A 20,453-nucleotide genomic window follows, 5' to 3' on the forward strand; every position below is an offset into this window, starting at 1 on the left:
TGGGCAGCGTGTGTGGTGAGGCGGTTCACGTCACAAGGGGGGAGGTCAAAGCCCCCTCCTCACCATCCTCACCAAGGGGCCGTCCATAAATGACGTCACAAAGCTCTGCCCCCCGCCCCCAAATAAAACATGCTTCAAATCGCTTTAAACTATTGTCATTGTAGTGCGTTTTTAATGTGGCGCTGTACTCCGATGTTGTAGGAGAAACATTTATTAAAAGTCTATTTAATGAAGTAGAACGTGTTGTCTATATTTATTTAAAGTTGCACATTTTGATGTGACGTCACATTTCTCAACCCCCCCTCCCCTCGTCACACATCGTCACAAATGTCTGACCCCCCCCTCCCCCAGGTGCCTGACGTCATTTATGGACGGCCCCCAATGTCTCAAGGTGTCCCGACCCAATGGGTCGCCGCTTTTCTATATCAGCACTGGGGGAGACAAAGGCGGCCGGGCGTGGAATGTGGATGTGGCCACACAACAGCACCACCGCCATCGTGAGCCATGTCCTGTCTTTGTAATAGGTGCTCGCTAACATCAGCTGCCCCCAACAGTCTGTTAAACACCATACGGGGGATCTTTGTCTTTGGGTCCGGTTCGCGTGTGTTCCCCCGTGTGTCGCAGTGTGTCTGTGTGTGTGCGTTTCCATGTGTGTGTCTGTGTCTCTGTGTGGCTCTGTCTCTATGTGTGTCTGTTATTTATCTGCGTCTGTGTGTATACGAGCCCGTCTCTATGTGTCTCAATCAGGGGCGGTTTCTTCATTAGGGCGATTGGGCGACGCACAACCAATGTCATTCAACCACAAAGTCACGCTAGCCGTCACTGTGCCTCTGGATATAGTCCAATCAGCGTCATGTCAGGTTCTGTGGAGTACCGCCTCTTTTTGGGCGATTTCCCTCCAGCTGAGAATCGCCCTGAGTGGTCCCATAGACTTACATTCAAAGATGTTTTTTTTCGAACGGGGGCGCTGCAATGCATTCTCTATGGCTTCCGGGAGGGCTCGCCCTAACGTGCTTACGTCATCATACGTGCTTACGTCATCATACGTAAGCACGTTTCATCCAACAATATAATTTGTCGCCACCTAGTGGAATCTTTAATAAAAGAAACTTGAGTGGTTTGTTTTAATAGTGAGTATAGAAACAAACAAGATGTATTGTAAGAGTCACTTTATTTTTCATTAATATTAAAGAAGTGAAGTTGCCTTTACATGCTTAAGCTGTTAATTTATTCATTGCATGGGTGGACCTTATCCTTATCAATCATCCAGACATTTGCCCCCCCTGAGAGATTTTGCAGGAGCCGCCACTGGTCTCAATGTGTATCTCTGTGTCTCTGTCTCTATGTGTGTCTGTGTCCGTGTCTCTATGTGTGTCTGTGTCTCTATGTGTGTCTCTGCGTGTGTGTCCGTGTCTCTATGTGTGTCTGTTATTTATCTGCGTCTGTGTGTATACGAGCCCGTCTCTATGTGTCTCAATGTGTATCTCTGTGTCTCTGTCTCTATGTGTGTCTGTGTCCGTGTCTCTATGTGTGTCTGTGTCTCTATGTGTGTCTCTGCGTGTCTCTGCGTCTCTGTGTGTGTCTCTGTGTCTCTATGTGTGTCTGTGTGTGTCTCTGCGTCTCTATGTGTGTCTCTGTGTGTGTCTGTGTGTCTGTTATTTATCTGTGTCTGTGTATACGAGCCCATCTCAATGTGTCTCAATGTGTATCTCTGTGTCTCTGTCTCTATGTGTGTCTGTGTCTGTGTCTCTATGCGTGTCCGTGTCTCTCTGTGTGTCTCTGTCTCTATGTGTGACTGTGTGTGTGTCCGTGTCTCTATGTGTGTCCGTGTCTCTATATGCGTCTGCGTGGGGAGCGGTAGTGCAGCAGTTAGCGCGCAGCACTATGAACTCTACGAGTTCGATTCCCGCTCATGGCCAACACCGGTCCTGGGCCTCCCCTAGGTCGACCCAGCCGCAAATGAGTACCTGGTGTGGTGTGTAAACATCGCCACTCGGGAGACAAAGGCGGCTGGGCGTGGTTGCGGCCACCCACCCCCTTGTGAGCCGTGCCGGCCTTCATAGGCGCTACCCCCCAACAGCACTTGCCCCAAGTCTGTTACAGGCTACACGGGGGATCTTTGTCTTTGTGTGTGTCTACGCGTGACCCTCACCGCCCCGCCTCCTCTCCCCCCGCCCCCGCCCCACCACGCCATCCCCTATATAGAGACCCCGTTGCGACAGGGGACCCGTTTCGCTGGGGACCTGCGGCGGGTTCCACACGGACACGGATCCCCTTTGAACTCCACCATCGGCGGGGTCAGGAAGCACCGCAGGAGGGGCCGAAGGGTTGCGCGGGGTCCCGAAGAGAGAGTCGCCCGTCTCCAGGTGGCGAGCCCAACAGAGGTGCGGCCGGTGCGAACACTTCCACCATCTCTCATCGTTCGTTTAGTTCGTATTTATACACACTAATCCCATCGTCATCACCAACATTATTATCACACCATCATCATCATCACCAACATCACCAACATTAAGCCCATCATCATCACCAACATTAATCCCACCACCACAATCATCACCAACATTAATCCCAACATCACCACAAAATCATCACTAACATTAATCCCACCACCACAATCATCACCATTAATCCCATCATCATCATCACCAACATCACCAACATTAATCCCATCATCATCACCAACATCACCAACATTCATCCCAAAATCATCACCAACAACCACATCTCATTCAACTCCACCACTCACCCGCTCCTCACCTCCGATTAGCACGGGTTGGCTACGTACGGTGCGAGCAGGAAGTTCAACATACATCATCAACATCGTTTTCATCACCACCAGGTATGTTCCATCCACTGCTGGATGACGTTCCTCCTTTCCCCCGCAAAGCCGTCGCCATCTCTCCGCGGCTCGATCCATGCGGCCGCTTGCACCGCGAGCTGATTCCATCCTCGCTCCATCTCCTCCGGAGCGGACGTCCGTCCTCTCGGACGCTGTCCGTTCCATTAGGGCGCCACGGTGGCTCGGAGATGTTCACTCCCTCGCTTGGTATACAGGAGGTTGTGGGTTCTATCCAGACCCTGGCGTGTCCCTTCCTCTCCCCGGTGGTCGTGTGGATTCTTCTGCGGGTCCTCCGGTTTTGTTCCCTCCACATTTAGAATGAACGTCACGCGTCTAGAACATCTGGCTGCTGTGAATTCCCACACGACGATACGCCGCTTCGTTGAGCAATCATTTGTGATCGCCAGGTCGCTTCTGAAAAAAAGAGCTACACAGCTCGGTGGGGCCTTATCTGGCAAAATAAAACAATAGATTCTCGCTTTATTTACCTGCCGCTCCGTCGTTAGTCTCGACCGCCGCTCGTCGGCGTCCCCTTTAAGCGAGGCGTCTCCTGCCGCCACCCACGCCCCACTCCACGAGACCCCACGTACAACAACAAAAATCCTCACGCAGTCCCATTGATCGACGTCTTGACCCCCCCCCCACCGCCGCCGTGTGGTTTCTCCACGTGCGCGCGTCTCTCGCGCTCTCTCTCGATTTCTCTCTCTCGATTTCTCTCTCGGTTGCAATTAACCGAGCGCGAGTCTGTCTCATCCACTCCTTCTCTGCGCGTGCATTCTCTTTGCGCGACCGATCCGATCCGTCCGATCCGTTTTCGTCACCTATCGGCGTCTCCTCCTAGCCATCGGGTCGATGTCGAGGGTTGTTACGCACCGATTCAAATCCAAAACAAACAAACAAACAAACACACGCCGCATGTACAGAGAAAAGAAAATCTGCGACGAGGTGTCCGATTGTTTGTTTACGATTCCCAGATTTCGTACGGACCTTGGTTCACAAGCAAGGCGTTCTATGCGCGTTGCTGCTGCCCCAAACGTTTTGAAACCACCACGTGGCTTTTGTAACTCTTTTAAACGTCCAAAACGATTGAGGTCGAAACAAATTTCAAATGCGAATGTGAGTGATTGTTTTGGAAGATAATTTGGTTGTATTTACATAATATATTTTAAATGTATATATTTTATATCTTGGTTATTAACTCTGTCCGCTGGCAGAGTCACCCTCGAAAGAGAGCTGTCATACCTCAACGGGTTATTTACTCGGATATCAAACTGCTGATTTTGATTCAACGCTTTATTCTCTGGACACATCCCAATGTGTTTCTGACACAATGTCAAGTCCACCCTTCCAACCGCGCTCCAGCATCCACCGCGCTGTCGCCCACCTCTGGAATCCATCACTTTGATCCCTGTCTGCGTTCAACACCCGTCTGTAGGTACACAACCAGGGCACACGACAGGGTACCCCATAGGGTACACAACCAGGGTACACCACAGGGTACACAACCAGGGTACACCTTCCCTCGCCGTGCCTCCCGGTAGTGTCCCCGTGCCTCCCAACTTTGCTGTTGCTGCTGCGTCGGCAGTCGTGCACAAACAACAACAACAGCAGCAGCAGATATATACCATTCGTCAACAACAACAATGTGTGTGCGCGTCTTAGAGGAAAAAATAAATATATTAGGTGACGTTTCGGGCAATGGTCCTTCTTCACAGCGGGTGCTCCTCACCCGCTCCTCACCCATCTCAGACTCTCTCAACATCGTTGTTCACCAACCCACTCCTACCCCCCTCGCTCCCTCCAAACATCCACCTTTATCTCTCCTCTCTCTCTTCTCTCTCTCTCCTCTCTCTCTCTCTGTGTCGCGCTTCGCAGAAGGTGTACATGGAGTCGAGCACGGAAGGAGCGGTGATGCCGGCGGAGGAAGCTTTTAAGCCGAAGGTAAATCCCACCACCACCACCATCATCACCAACATCTCCAACATTAATCCCACCAACACCATCATCATCACCGTCGCCAACATTCATTCCACCATCATCACCAACATCACCAACATTAATTCCACCATCATCACCAACATTACCAACATTAATCCCACCATCATCATCACCAACCTTAATCCCACCATCATCATCACCAACATCATCAACATTAATCCCACCATCATCATCACCAACATTAATCCCACCACCATCATCACCATCATCACCAACATTAATTCCACCATCATCACCAACATCACCAACATTAACCCCACCATCATCATCACCAACATCACCAACATTAATCCCACCATCATCATCACCAACATTAATCTCACCATCATCAATTGTCATCATTAAATAAGAATCATCATCACGATTCAATATTCATCATCGCAATCATAACATAATTTGTCATGAAAAAACATATATAGTTATAATCCAGGAACGTTCATAATCCATAATTATCATTCATGAAATCGATGCCCAAGTCCCTGGCTAACCCCCTTGGCGACCCCGCTGCCGGGTCCCCGTCTTCCCCCGTCGCGTGTCTCCTGTCCCTTCGTACACCCCACGGGGTACCCCTGGCGCGTGTCCCCTCGTCAGCCCCGTCCGTGTGCTCCCCGCTGACCCCAGTGTCCGAGTCCCCTGCGACACCCACGCGTGCATCGGCCAGCACCGGTGACGACGATGACGTTGACCCCCTGCGACCCCTCTACGACCCTCCGCGTACCCCCTCTGCGTGCAAAGGAACGCGCTGACCCGCGTGTCCTGACCGCCCCTGGTGGAGCCGGGGTCGCGCGTGCCGCTGGACCCCCTTCGTCTACCTGCGGCCGCCGCGACAATGTCCCCCTCTCAGCGTGTACCTCCTCCGTGTGCACCCTCTCCCTCCGTGTACCCCTCTGCGTGTAGGGGGACGCGCTGACCCGCGTGTCCCAGCTGCCCCTGGTGGAGCTGGGCTCGCGCGTGGCGTGGGACGCGTACGGGGACGCCAAGCGGAGGAACCGTGCCCTCTCCGCGCTCTGCGGCCTTGCCGAGCTGTGGCTCCGCGGGGTCGCGGCCCTCGCGAAGCGCACCGGGAGGCCGCTCGCCTCCCTCCTCGAGTCCCAGCGTGAGTACCCGGCCGTGCCCCACACCGAGCACCCGGCGGCAACCCACACAGAGCACTGGCATGCTCAATGCGAGTGCCGGGGTAAGCCAGCGTGAGTGCCGTGGGGAATCCAGATCCTGGCAGCAGGGGTTCTGGATCGAGTCAAGGGGTCTCAGGACGAGTACCGCGATACCCGCAGAGAGTGCCGAGGATACCGCAGAAGTAGGGGGGGTGGAGTGGGGGGGACAGTCGATTATCAGGCGTCCTCTGTGACCGTGGCGGCCGGCGGAGGTTGGTCTCGATGTTTGGGCGGAGTGGGTTCACATTGGACACCGGCCGGCATCTCGGGGGTGCGGGATAGTGGGGGAGAGGGGGGGGGGGGGTCCTTTCTAACTGTGGGGGGCAAGGTGGGGGAGGGGGTCTCCGAATGTGGTGGACCGCGATGCTAACTGGAGAACTCGCGGCACGGCAAGTTGGTGACCAAGGGGCACACGGTAGACCGAGGGGTCTGCTGGGGATGAGTTAGAGGTTCTTCTGGGGGAGGGGGCGTTCTAAAGTGAGTGGAGGGGTCTCAGCACGGGGGGGGGGGGGTACAGGGGGTCTCGCGGCGTCATGTGACAGCTGCATCAGAGGCACGTGGCGGCACAGAGGGGTGAGCGCGCCCCCCCACACCAGGGGGGTACACAGAGGGAGTCAGGGGGGCACGCAAGTGGAACACAGGGGTCACAGGGAGACAAAGGGGATCCTGCGCCACCCCCACCCTCAACGCCACCACCACCACCCCCACCACGATGCCAACTCCACCACCACCCCAACTCCACCACCACCACTACGACCCCACCACCGCCACCCCAACTTCACCATTACCCAACTCCACCACCACCCAAACTCCACCACCACGATGCCAACTCCACCATCACCCCAACTCCACCACCACCCCAACTGCACCACCATCCCAACTCCACCACCGCCACCCCAATGCCACCACCATCCCAACTCCACCACCACCCCAACTTCACCATCACCCCAACTCCACCACCATCCCAACTCCACCACCATCCCAACTCCACCACCACCCCAACTCCACCACCACCACTACGATCCCACCACCGCCACCCCAACTCCACCACCACCCCAACTCCACCACCACCCCAACTCCACCACCACCCAAACTCCACCACCACCTCAACTGCACCGCTACCCCAACTCCACCACCGCTACTCCAACTCCACCACCACCCCCACCGCCGCCCCAACTCCACCACGACCACCGTTTGACCCGGTTACGAAAGTGGGGTGAGGCGGCGGCGCTGTTTGTGATTATTTTTTAATTCAATAAACGCGCCCCTCAATCTCCACCACGCCACGTGTGGTGGAATGTTGTAGGGGGGAGGGGGGGGCACCCGTGTCGAGCTGGCAGCTGACGAGCTGGAAAGACGAGCCCCTGAGTCTCGAGCCAGGCACGCGAGTCTCGAACCAGTAGCACGAGGGAGCCTGCATTGTGTGGGGAGCGGTGGCGTAGCGGTTAGCGCGCTGCACTACGAACCCGGCGATCCGAGTTCAATTCCTGCTCAAGGCCACCAACACCGGTGACGATTATCTGAACCGGTCCTAGGCCTTCCCCTAGGTCGACTCAGCCTCAATTGAGAACTTGGTGCGATGTGTAAAAACAAAGGAGGCCTGGCGTGGTGCTGGCCACCCACCCTCTCGTGTACCGTTACAGCCTTCATAGGCGCTCGCTAACAGCGCTTGCCCCTACAGTCTGTTTAGGCTACACGGGGGATCTTTGTCTTTTGTTGTGGGTAGACGGAGGATTTGTTTTGGATGAAGTTTCTGATCACCAATGTTGATGTTGTTGATGCAAATATAAAACAACAATACCCGTACAGATGTCACACGTGTCCCACCCATCACTACCTCCTCCTCATCATATTCGCTACCTCCAAGTTGCTTATCTTCCCCTTCGTCTCCATCCTCATAAGGCAACGTGCTCTTTATAAAATAGACGTTTTGGTCAATGGTGCCCTTCTCTTTATTCACCATACTTCTCTGGTCCCTCATTATGTGCCGTGAAGAAGGGCCATTGTCCGAAACGTCTATTATATGCGCATATATGTGAGCCGCGGTGGCGAGATGTTAACCACCTCGCCTGGTATACAGGAGGACATGGGTTCAATCCCGACCCTGACGTCTGCTGCTGTATATTTCGAGTTTGCGGTGTCTCTCTCCTCGTGGTCGTGGGGATTTTTCTCCGGGGTCCTCCGTTTAGTCCCTTCCACATTTAGAATCAATAACACCACGCGTTTCCAGTATTTGGCTGCTATAAATGTCCACTTGATAAGCCACTTCGTTAAGCTATCATTTGTGGCCAGGTCGCTTCTGAAAAAAGAGCTACATAGATCAGTGCGCCTTATCTGGTAAAATGATTTTTTTTAAATAGCTGAATATAAAGAAAAACATAAATCCAGTTCCTTCCAACCAATCTATTGGTCCAAGCAGACCCAGCTCTGCTGAGTGTTGCTCGTGTTGAACCAATTGCTGCGGAGATTTTGCTCTACGAGAAGGAAGGCCGCGTGTGGCTGATGGGATGAGTCGAGAAACAAAACACGACGTTCACGATGGAGGAACTGATACGCGAGGGAGGCATATTGTCCGCTTGGGTATTCCGTTACCCGTCCAGTCAAATGCAATTTATGTCGGGACGCGCTGCACGCGCCTGATTATTGCTAACTCCGTTTTGCAATCTGCAGGTCACAAGTTTAAATCCGCGTTGTGGGGTCGACTCATAATCGTATTCTCTTTCTATGCAGATAACATGTTTACCACTTTGAGAATTGGGTTATTGTATGCACGTATGCATCTCCTCTTTCCCAGCGGAGATGCCTTCTTGGCAAGTGTGACCGTTTCAACCTAATGGGCATCTGTGAAGAAGAGCTTTATAGCTCGTCGGATTCCTCCAGTGTCTAAATAAACACTCCGATTCCGATCTTTCTCACTGCTGCACCCTCCCCCAACACCCCCGACTCATCCCGCCAATCACGACGCACCGCGCCGCAGTCGCCTTCGCCAATGACATCGCGTGCCTGGGCCTGGACGCCATCGAGGAGCGCGTGCCCATGCTGCACCAGACTCCTGACAAGGTGAGGGGGGCGGGGGGGCGGGGGGAGGGGATGAGGGGCGGGGGGAGGGCGAATGGGCCGTGGGTCGGGGGGAGGGGGAAGGGGCGAGGGGAGGGGGCAGGGTGGAGGGGGCGGGGGGTGAGGGGCGGGGGGTGATGGGGAATGGGACGAGGGGCGGGGGGACGGAGGATGGGGGGCGGGGGGAGGGGCTGGGCAAGTGGCGTGGGCGATCCCATTCATCATTCTCAGCCATTGTCTATCTACTGCTGGATGAAGGCTTTCACCGCGCCGTCACTATCCACCGCTGCTACCATCTATTTTATATTTGACCTCGTAAGGCCCACTGAGCTATGTGGCTCTTTTTTTTCAGAAGCCACCTGGCCGCAGATGATAACTCAAAAAAGTGGCTTATCATGTGGAAATGTATAGCAAGCAAATACTATAAACGCGTTTTTCTCAACGTGGAGGGGGAGAAACTGGAGGACCCGGAGAAAAATCCACGCGACCACAGGGAGAGAGACACGCAAACTCCAAAGACAGCAGGCATCGTCAGGGTCTGGATCGAACCCAAGCCCTCCTGTATACCAGGCGAGGTAGTTAACATCAATTTGGCTGTCATGCCGTCCCGAGTCTCGTCCATAGACCCCGTCCGACCATGTCCGTGCAATGTCCAAGTCACAAGTTTCCGCTCCTCACTCAAACCTCACTTATACTGGTAGGAACCTCCTGGTTACACCAGCCCGCAGGGGATTATTGTGTCCGTCCGTCCGTCGTGCAGGGAGGGGCTGGGTGGGGAGGGAGGGGCTGGGTGGGGAGGGGAGGGTGGGGAGGGGCTGGGTGGGGAGGGTGGGGCTGGGTGGGGAGGGGCTTGGTGGGGAGGGGCCGGGTGGGGCTGGGTGGGGGGTGGGAGAGGTGGGGCTGGGTGGGGAGGGGCTGGCCACCCCGTGGTGCCCTTATAAAACTCAACGTTTAACCTACTCACGCCGGCTTGTGCCCGCCCTCACAGTCGGGCATATTTGCGGAATACACCACGTTGACCCTGGCCATTGACCGAGCAACCCAACGTTCCTACCAGCTCCCTCCGCAGGAATGTGTTTCTTCCCTAGCCCACCCCACGACCCCCTTAATAACCCCCACTGTTCCCTCTTCATTCATCATCATCATGATCTACTCTCATCAATTTCGCTTTCACCGAATTCATAGATGTGCCCCCATTGCTTCCTCTCATCTGATTTCATTCACCTCATCTCCACAATGACATTCGCACGTAGCGCCGTCGTTAATTCGTTGCGACGGGGTTCGCGTTAGCGCCTTAACCCAGCGTCTTAACCAAGGCGCTACTATAGATCCCGTTGAGATGAAGAAGTCGCCCGTCTTGTCGATGCGACGTCCCTCCTCGATCCGTCGATGGTTGCGCGGCGGCAACAACCTGGGCAGCGCCTCCACCGAGCCGAGCCGACAAGAGCCCCCCCCCCCCCCGTGTCTCCCCCCCCCCGTGTCTCCCCCCCCCCCGTGTCTCCCCCCCCCCCCCCCGTGTGTGTGTTTGTGTGCGACCTTAAATAGGTAGTGGAGCAGTTAGCGCTACGAACCCGGCGACCCGAGTTCGATTCCCGCCCATGGCCAACACTTGTGACGATTATCTGAAACCGGTCCTGGGCCTCCCCTAGGTAGACTCGGCCTCAAATGAGTACCTGGTGCGGTGTGTAAACATCGGCATTGGGGAGACAAAGGCGGCCGGGTGTGGTGCTGGCCACCCAGCCCCCCGCGTGCCGTCCCGCCGGCCCTCATAGGTGTTCGCTAACAGCACTTTCCCAACAGTCTGTGAAAGGCTACGCGGGGGATCTTTGCTTCAAAATGACAAACATGTAAGAGGCGACGTTTCGGGCAATGGCGCTTATTCATAGCGCATCAGGGCTATTCAGAAGGGTCATTGTCCGAAATGTCACCTGTTGTATATTTTTGCTTTTTTTATGTTTCCATCTTGAGTGAGGAATGTGTTGGGGCCTGCTGTTATTTGTGCGCCACTGCCAATGTAGCAGCAGTATCGCCAATGAGTTTGTTCTCTATCAAGGCACTGAGTGATACCCTTACTCCAGTGACACACGAGTACTGCTACTACTACTAGAGTTAAACTGACCTACTTCGACTGGTCCTCAGCTGACAATTCTCATGTCCTTTCTCTCCACCAACCTTCTGCCTCACTCCTCTCTCAATCTCCTCCACCCATCTCCACCTACCTTCCCATCTCCTCCCATCTCCACATACCTCCCCATCTCCTCCCATCTCCCATCTCCACATACCTCCCCATCTCCTCCCATCTCCACATACCTCCCCATCTCCCATCTCCACCTACCTCTCCATCTCCTCCCATCTCCCCATCGTCCCATCTCCCCCCACCCCCCTCCCAAAGGTAATGGCACGCGCCATGGACGCGGGCTCCGTGGCCGTGGAGTCGGCGCGTGGCCTCGCCACGGCGGGCCTGAGCGCGCTGATGAGCACCAAGGTGGGCGAAGTGGCGCACGCGGTCGTGGAACTCACGCTGAGCCGTGCGGAGATGGCGCTCGAGTGCTACCTCCCCGACACGGGCGACGAGGAGGAAGCCGACGCGAGCAGCAGCAGCAGCCGCGCCATTGAGAGGCGGACAGGTGAAGGGGGAACGGGGGTGGTGGGGGAATGGAGGAGGTGATGGTGCAGGGAGGGGAGGGGGTGATGGTGCAGGGAGGGGAGGGGGTGATGGTGCAAGGAGGGGAGGGGAGGGGGTGATGGTGGAGGGAGGGGAGGGGGTGATGGTGGAGGGAGGGGAGGGAGTGATGGTGCAGGGAGGGGAGGGGGTGATGGTGCAAGGAGGGGAGGGGAGGGGGTGATGGTGGAGGGAGGGGAGGGGGTGATGGTGGAGAGAGGGGAGGGGGTGATGGTGGAGGGGGGGGGAGGGGGTGATGGTGGAGGGAGGGGAGGGAGTGATGGTGCAGGGAGGGGAGGGGGTGATGGTGGAGGGAGGGGAGGGGGTGATGGTGGAGAGAGGGGAGGGGGTGATGGTGGAGGGAGGGGAGGGGGTGATGGTGCAAGGAGGGGAGGGGAGGGGGTGATGGTGGAGGAAGGGGAGTGGGTGATGGTGGAGAGAGGGGAGGGGGTGATGGTGGAGAGAGGGGAGGGGGTGATGGTGCAGGGAGGGGAGGGGGTGATGGTGGAGAGAGGGGAGGGGGGTGATGGTGGAGAGAGGGGAGGGGGTGATGGTGGAGAGAGGGGAGGGGGTGATGGTGGAGAGAGGGGAGGGGGTGATGGTGGAGGGAGGGGAGGGGGTGATGGTGCAGGGAGGGGAGGGGGTGATGGTGGAGGGAGGGGAGGGGGTGATGGTGGAGAGAGAGGAGGGGGTGATGGTGCAGGGAGGGGAGGGGGTGATGGTGGAGGGAGGGGAGGGGGTGATGGTGGAGGGAGGGGAGTGGGTGATGGTGGAGGGGGGGGAGGGGTGATGGTGGAGAGAGGGGAGGGGGCTGAAGAGGGGGTTGGTTCATCACAACCAACTCAGATCGATCACGACCATTTGCACGGCCAGTCACGGTGCTTAGTCCACCATCACGTGACTGCTGGCAGCATGTATCTGTGTGTGTAATGGGGCCTGGGATGGGGGTTGGTTACTTGTCGCATTCGGCGGCATGTGGAGATGCGTCCATCACCGTCGTAATTGGAGTCTCCTTCCTCATCTCCCCCCTTCCCCCGCGCGTCATTCCGTTCCCAGGGAAGGACGGGGTGGATGACTCAGGGGGGGGTCAGCAGGAGGAGGGAGCGGCGCCGCCCCCGCGGAAGGAGGCGGGGCTCGGGGTGCGCGCCGCGGTGCTGCTCACGCGGGTGGCGCGGCGCGGCTCGCGGCGCGCGCGCGTCCTCGTCGTGCGGGGCGCGCGCGCGCCTCGCGCGCTGCTCACGTCCCTGGGGCTGGTACGTGCGCGTGCGTGTCGCGCGCGTGCATTGCGCGTGTGCGTGTGTGTGCGAGTGTAGCGGTTAGAGCGCCGCGCTACGAACCTGGCGACCCGGGTTCGATTCCCGCTCACGACCAACACCCAGTGACGATTATCTGAAACGGTCCCGGGTCTCCGCTAGGTCGACTCAGTCTCAAATTGAGTACCTGGTGCGGTGTGTAAACATCGCCGCTGGGGAGATAAAGGCGGCCGGGCGTGGTGTTGCCCACCCACCCTCTCGTGTGCCGTGCCGGCCTTCATAGGTGCTCGCAAACAGCACTTGCTCCTACAGTGTGTTCAGGCAATATGGGGGATCTTTGTCTTTGTTACATGCGTAGACAACAAAGACAAAGCTCACCCGTGTAGCCCACACAAGGATGCTGGGGCAAGTGCGGCACACACCACACCGGATTCTCGTTTCAGGCCGAGTCGTCCTAGGGGAGGCCCAGGACCAGTTCCCCACACGATACATACAAACGGGTACACGTGCACAGGGTTCGGCTACATTGGGATATCGCTGCATGATCCACCAACCCTTGTCTCCAGAGCGCCGCATCACGGGTGCGCACCACCACATCCACTACCACCGCCACCCTGCCGTGCTCGGTTCATAATGCGCTGCGAAGGGCTATTGCCCGAAACGTCGCCTCGTATATTGTCTTTTGAAGGCCACTGTGCTATTGGCACGGGAAGTGTTGAGTTGTTAACTGTGCATACTCTTTGGTTCTTTCGGTAAAGTCACGTACTGTAGGTGAAAAATAATAAGAATAAAAATAAAGAATAAAAATAACTAAATTAAATCACGACGTTTCGGAGGCAACACAAGCTTCCGTCATTTATTTTCACCTACGTGACTTTACCGAAAGAACCAAAGAGTATGGATCCTTGCAGTCACGAAAACTTCAAATCCAGAATTTGTTAAATGTGCTTGTGCACCACTTGCAACGGTCTTCCTTACGATATTAGGAAGCCTCTGGAGCCATGAAATTTGAAATAATCGAGATTGAAAACTCATTTCTTTAGAACTGCTTCTTGTGTTCAGTTTGTTGTCCTTCCCCCGCACCTTCGATGGGCACGGTCGGCTACGTACGGTGCGAACGAGGCTCACCGCACGTGCAATTCAGCAGTAGCATCGCCCGAGAGAAGTGTTTCACAACAGTCACCTTGGCTCTCTCCACCCTCTCCCACCCCGGACCGCAGCACCCGGACCGCGGGGTGTGGCTGGTGTCTCGCCGCGCCGTGGGGGTCCTGCAGGCGGCGCTCGGCGTGGCGAAGGGGGCCGCGGGGGTCTGGCTGATTGCCACCGTCAAGACCTTCAACGCCTCCAAGGTGGTGCTGGGCATCTCCGTGGCCATTCCCCGCATGGCCCTGCGAGTTCAGATGGCGACTGTCAGGTCAGTCAGCAGTGGGGGTGGGGGGCACTCAGGAGGGTGGAGGGCACTAAGAAGGGTGGGGGCCACTAAGGAGGGTGGGGGGCACTCAGGAGGGTGGGGGGGTCACTAAGGAGGGTGGGGGGGCCACTAAGGAGGGTGGGGAGCGTAATACAAAACGTGCCCATCAGTTACAACTGTCACGTGACAAACCTGACTAATTGCCTGTGCCGGGTGGTGGCGGGTTCAACGGCACATTTATATTCACGCGAGCTGACCCCCACAACAACTTGCCCCACGTACCTCACTCACGCTCCCCCCTTGCGTCTCTGCCCCGTGCCTCCCCCCCCGCCCGCAGGGTGTCGATGCGCGTGGCGCGCGTTTGGCTGCGCGGCGCCGGGATCGCGTGGGGCGCGACGCGGGGCGCCTTGGGTGCCGGCATGGGCGCCGCGCGCGTCGCCCGCCGCCTGGCGATCACCATCCCCGAGCACCTGGTGCACAACACCCCGCTCAGCTGGCTGGTAGGTCCGCAGTTCGGGCTGCGCAACGCCGCGGGGAGTCGCGGGGAGGCGCCCGGAGGAGGCGAGAGCCAAGCGCTCGCCTCGTGGGAGCGCGCCATGGAGCGAGACATCGCCATGCGCAGACGTTTCAGGGCAAACACCTTCTAGACCAGAGGGTGCGCCGGCGACAGCGGTGGCTAGGAGATGTTAACTACCTCGCCTGGTGTGCAGGAGGTCGTGGGCCGGATCCCGACCCTGTCGCCTGTTGTATATTTGGAGTTTGCATCTCTCCCCGTGGTCGTGTGGATTTTTCTCCGGGTCTTCCGGTTTTCCTCTCCACATTTTAGAATCAACATCACGCGTTTTAGAGTATTTGGCTGCTGGTATAAATGTCCACGTGATGGTGATGAGCTACTTTGTGGCCAGGTCACTTCTGAAAAACATTTGAGTGGACCTGATCTGGTAAAAAAAAAAGCTACGTTTTTAAGTTTGGTGTTCCATCCGTGATGACATGGGGGGGGGGGGGGGGGGGCTGAGGGGCGGGCAGAAGGGGAGGGGGGTGTGTGGATGCGGCGTCGCGTTGACAGTCGTAAAGGTGACCCGGTGTGAACTTGTAACAAAATGAGCTGTCCCTCCACGTCTCGATCTGGAAATCAGCTCCACTCTGCCGCCCCCCCCCCCCCCGTGTGCCACCGTTAAATCTAAAACTTCCATAGGGGGGCGGGCGGGCGGGCGGGCAGAATAAGAGGCCTGTTGGAAAGCACTTATGCGGCAGAATCCATGCGTACGCACGAATGTTCTTCCTTGTTGGAATGGATGTCAGCCTGGATGTTAACTGCATTGCCTGGTATACAACCCTGACGCCTGCTGTATATTTGAAGTTTGCGGTGTGTCTCTGCCCCCGCGGGTGCGTGGATTTTTCTCCGGGTCCTCCGGATTTTTCCCTCCACATCGAGATCGACATCACGCGTTCAGAGTATTTGGCTGCGATACATGTCCACGTGATAAGCCGCTTCTTTGAGCCGTAAAATAATGTCCAGGTCGCTTCTGAGAAAGAGCTACACAGCTCAGTGGGCCTTACCTGGTAAAATACAACAGTTTAATAGTTACGTTCTAATAGTTTGGTGCAGTATAAACAGAGCACCATCAGCAGCAGCATCGTCATAATCGTTATCATTTGTAATCAAGAGCTAATGACAATCATAACACACGATAATTAGTCATATAATTATCAATAACTAGGTTCTAATTATCGCTAAGGCTACCACCACTGTATCTAATCAATGCAAATCACCATACCCACCACCACCTCGTGTAATCAATACAAATCACCATACCCACCACCAGCTCGTGTCATCAATCCAAATCACCATACCCACCACCAGCTCGTGTAATCAATACAAATCACCATACCCACCACCAGATCGTGTAATCAATACAAATCACCATACCCACCACCAGATCGTGTAATCAATACAAATCACCATACCCACCACCAGCTCGTGTAATCAATACAAATCACCATACCCACCACCAGCTCGTGAAATCAATCCAAATCACCATACCCACCACCAGCTCGTGTCATCAATACAAATCACCATACCCACCACCAGCTCGTGAAATCAATCCAAATCACCATACCCACCACCAGCTCGTGTCATCAATACAAATCAGCACCCCCGCGTGTAATCAACGCCGATGCCCCTCACCACGTGACACCCCCTCCTGGTGATGTCTGTGCTGTGGGTTCGCACGGGGGGGCGGCGGGGGAAGGGGGGGGCGCTGCTCCTTCTGTCAGAATAAACCCCCCGCTTGCAAAACGCATCTCTCGCACCTGTCTCTCTTACTCCGCGAGGGGGTCCCGTGTGTGCGCAGGGGGTCCCGAGTGTGTGCAGTGGGTAGGAACCCGGGTTGAATGTCACACTCGGGATCCACGGAGTGAGTTTCACGGGGTGATGGATGAGCGATGATGACGCAGAGAGATTCGCTCGGTCGTTCCTCTGTCAATCAATCACGACACGCTTGAGAGCCTCACCTGAGAGCCTCACCTGAGAGCCTCACCTGAGAGCCTCACCTGAGAGCCTCACCTGAGAGCCTCACCTGAGAGCCTCACCTGAGAGCCTCATCTGAGAGCCTCACCTGAGAGCCTCACCTGAGCCAGACTCGAACCTGCAATACACTCACTCCCGACGCGTTCACACCGACTGTTACGTCGCCGGGTAGTGGTGGAGGAGGTGGTGGTGGTGGCTACGCGGCTGCACGTGGCTGCCTGTAACCCAGCGCCGCTGTCGAGGCAGTAACGAGGGTTGGTGGATCACCGGATGAATGTTGTGAAACTCCCTTCCGTCGTGGGCGTCGCGAAGGAGCCACACATCTGGCTCGCGAGAAGGCGGTACAGCACGTGTTTAGTTTGTTGTCCTTCCCCGCACCTCCGATTAGCCCGGTTGGCTACGTACGGTGCGAAAGAAGTTCAACATACATAAATCGCCATCTGTTTATTCCGTCTTGACGGGGATAGCGCGTTGCCCCTTCGCGCAAGGCGGTGGCGTTTCCTCCTCCTCCCACGTGAATAATAAACTAACACGACTCATCGTCGTTCATCGACTGAAAACATTCAAAAATAAAAACCTCAATTTAGTAGCAGCAACAGCATCCTCCTGAAAAATAATCCGACGATTCAGTGCGGCTTTCGTTGGGGGGGGAAGTAAATTATTAAATTACTTAATAATAATTATAAATTATATTGGACGTCTAAAGCAGTGCACGCTCACCCGGACGAGCGTCTCCGATGACCCCTCGCTCGGAGCGAGTCGTGCGACCCCAACCTGCGACCCTGGCCCGACTTGAAGCGCCCACGAGGCCTCCCCCGCGTGCTTGCCCCGGCGCGGTGCTGGCCACCACCACCACCCGCCCCGCTTCGTGTGCCGCGCCCGCCTCGATCGGCGCTACTCGCGAACGGCACTTGGCCCAACAATCTGCTTCGGCTATACGGGGGATCTTTGTCTGTGTGTGCTCATCCCCCCTCCCCCTCCATCCCCGTCTCCTGTCCGTGACTCCTCGTGTCTTGTCGCTTCCTCGCGTCCCCGTGCGCGCCCTCTCTCCCGTGCCTTGCCGTGCTTCCCCAATTCTTCCCGATGCGTCCCCGCGTCTCCCCTGTAACCCCCCCCCCCTCCACGTCTCCTCCTCCCCCCCTCCCTCTCCCCGTGTCTCCCGCAGCTCCCTCGCTTCATCGTCTCGCTGCTCACCAGCCCCGAGCGTCGCCTCGCCCTCGCCTCCCGCGAAGCTCGCGTCGCCCGCCGCAGGTCCCGCGTCTCCCGCCTCAGCGACTCCGAGCTCCCGGCCCTTGCCGAGTCCCAGCAGCAGCAGCAGCCGCAGCCGTGGGGACCTCGAGTGGAGGGGGCCGAGGGGTCCCCGCGCCGGAGGGGGTCCTACGACTCCCCGACGCGCATGCTCATGCGCTCCTCCCGCGACTGACTCCCAGCTGGGTCCGGTCTCCTCGCCTCCACCGCTCGACCTCTGACCTTTCGCCTGCCTCTCCCGTCGATCGTGCTCTCCCTGGCCGAGTCGTCACCTTCCTGGGCGAACTCACTCCATCTCCGCCTGCCCGACCCCGTCTCGTACCTCTCCCCCCCACTCTCCCGCCTCTCGACGACGATCTCCTCCCGTCTTTACTCTCCCCTCTCGTGCTTCCCATCGTCGTCGTCTCTGTCGCGTATCCCCTTTCCGCTCTCCTGCTTCTCCTCCCCTCTCGCCTACATCGCATCCTTCTCTCCCCACCACGATCCGTCTCCAATACCTCAACCCGCCTCCTCTTCCTCGCATCTCCCCTCCTCTCCCTTGCCCATCTCTTCCTCGGTCTCCCATCTTCCCCCTTCCCATCCACCCAACATCTCCTCCCCTCCCTCCGATCTGCTCTCCCCACTCTCCCGGCTGTCCTCCGCTCTGCCCTATCTCCTGTCCCTGCTCTCTCGGCTCTCCCTCCTCTCCGCGCTCTCTCTCGGGAGCCGAAGCCAGTCCCCTGCACTCCGCGAGGTGGCTCTGCGCTGCGTGGGAGGCGATATAATCACCTACACATACCACGCGTAGTCACGGACAGCCGGAGGTGGTCAGTCACGTGCACCGACTGCACCGTCGCTTAATATTACAACAGTCACGTGCAGGAGGTGGCCATAGTTTGGGGGGGGAGGTGATCGGGCCCAGCGGCAGCGCGTTCGCCGCTTCCTGCGGCTCGAAGCGGCTGGCCGCACTGGTTAACACTGCGGTTGTATTAACGGCAAGATGCAACTTCTGCTACTACTGCGACGACGCGTCGTCTCCTTCGCAGCGGACGTTAACGATCGCGTGGCGGCCACTCGACTAGCGCAGGCCATTGTGTGCCGGCGTCACGGTCCGAATTCTAAAAATGACACCGCAAACATAACCCAAATTGGGATCACACAAACAGCAGCAGCAGCAGCAACATCATCGCCGCTACCGTGAAACTAACGCAGCGTCGTCGTAGTCTTGCGCTGTAGGAGCGCCAGCGCCCGGCGGCACGCGGACTCGACTCCAGTCACGCGCGCTCCGTTACGCATCGACGGCTAACACGCTCGCCATGGGATGTGGACCTCTGGGCCGTGAACTAATAATCGATTAATTCGCCATCGATCCGAGGTTCGAATCCCTCACCAATGAACGCTTTCTGTGAATGCAAATTTAATTCTGCCGATTCAGATTTTTCTGCACTCGGCAGCCACCGAGTTGAGATTATTTTGAGCCTAATTCAATAATCACCACAATCTCGCACGTGTCTATTACACGCTTGTTGCTGGCCGCTCTGCGTGTCGGGCCTTCGGGCGCTGTGGCTCAGCATGATTCAGTAAACCTCCTCGACTTACTAGCCGTGGAAATGGCCTCGATGAGTCTCAAGACATTTGTGCAGGAGGGCCATGCCAAGAAATCCACGAGTTTGGCTTCGTGTGGGGGTGGGGGGAACCCGCCAATCGTAAACTAGGGGTAACTTCAAACTCCACACAGATAGATTCAACGATCCACGACGAGGACATCGGACACGCGCGATACGAGAGTCGCCAACGCGCGCTGTGATCGGAGAGGAATTTGATGAACTCGAGACGTCCCCAGCGCGAGTTGTGTGTTGGTGCGCGGCGGAAGGCAACAGGGTGATGACATCATCACGGATGATAATGGCGGGTGAGGATGATGATGGAGGGGGAGGATGAAGATGATTTTATCAGAAACTGCACGTGTCGTGGAGCAGGGTGGGATTATGATGGGGATCGTAGTGATGCTGATGACTCATTAAAGCGATGATTATTATGACAAGGAGCGGGTGGAATTTTTCGTTCGGGATGCGATATGGGAGGGATGATGTTGTTGGCAATGATGATAATGTTGATGTACCTCGTATTCTCAGCATGCTCAAGTGCATAACAACTCATTCAATCATTACGAGTTAAACGTGGTTGCCACCTATGTGCTATGATGGTGGACACTCCACATTATTATGGCGTGGATCAGGATATCCACAGGAAAAAAAAACATCACCACCGATTCCTCAAAGTGGCGCTACCCACATTCATGTCAGCGATTTACACCAA

The 20,453-nt window shown here is 56.6% G+C and overlaps 1 protein-coding gene across 1 annotated transcript; it reads left to right on the forward strand.

The window, feature by feature from the left end:
- Positions 1–2,236: 2,236 nt before the first annotated feature.
- On the forward strand, positions 2,237–20,156 carry LOC144935604 (uncharacterized). The gene is made up of 9 exons (XM_078862428.1): positions 2,237–2,384; positions 4,718–4,783; positions 5,738–5,936; positions 8,972–9,054; positions 11,444–11,678; positions 12,770–12,966; positions 14,187–14,380; positions 14,715–14,877; positions 18,073–20,156. Exons 2-9 carry the CDS (start codon positions 4,727–4,729, stop codon positions 18,328–18,330), a joined length of 1,386 nt encoding a protein of 461 aa, XP_078718554.1. The 5' UTR covers positions 2,237–2,384; positions 4,718–4,726; the 3' UTR covers positions 18,331–20,156.
- Positions 20,157–20,453: the final 297 nt, after the last annotated feature.

Source organism: Lampetra fluviatilis, chromosome 13 (assembly GCF_964198595.1).
Source record: "Lampetra fluviatilis chromosome 13, kcLamFluv1.1, whole genome shotgun sequence".
Taxonomy (NCBI): domain Eukaryota; kingdom Metazoa; phylum Chordata; class Hyperoartia; order Petromyzontiformes; family Petromyzontidae; genus Lampetra; species Lampetra fluviatilis.

What these genes read in the sequence shown, in the direction of transcription:
- LOC144935604 (XM_078862428.1), top strand. Translation starts at nt 4,727, where the DNA reads ATGGAGTCGAGCACGGAAGGAGCGGTGATGCCGGCGGAGGAAGCTTTT. An exon ending in CTCCCTCCTCGAGTCCCAGC is followed by an intron (nt 5,937 to 8,971) that starts GTGAGTACCCGG and finishes ACCGCGCCGCAG; the next exon opens with TCGCCTTCGCCAATGACATC. An exon ending in GTTCAGATGGCGACTGTCAG is followed by an intron (nt 14,381 to 14,714) that starts GTCAGTCAGCAG and finishes CCCCGCCCGCAG; the next exon opens with GGTGTCGATGCGCGTGGCGC.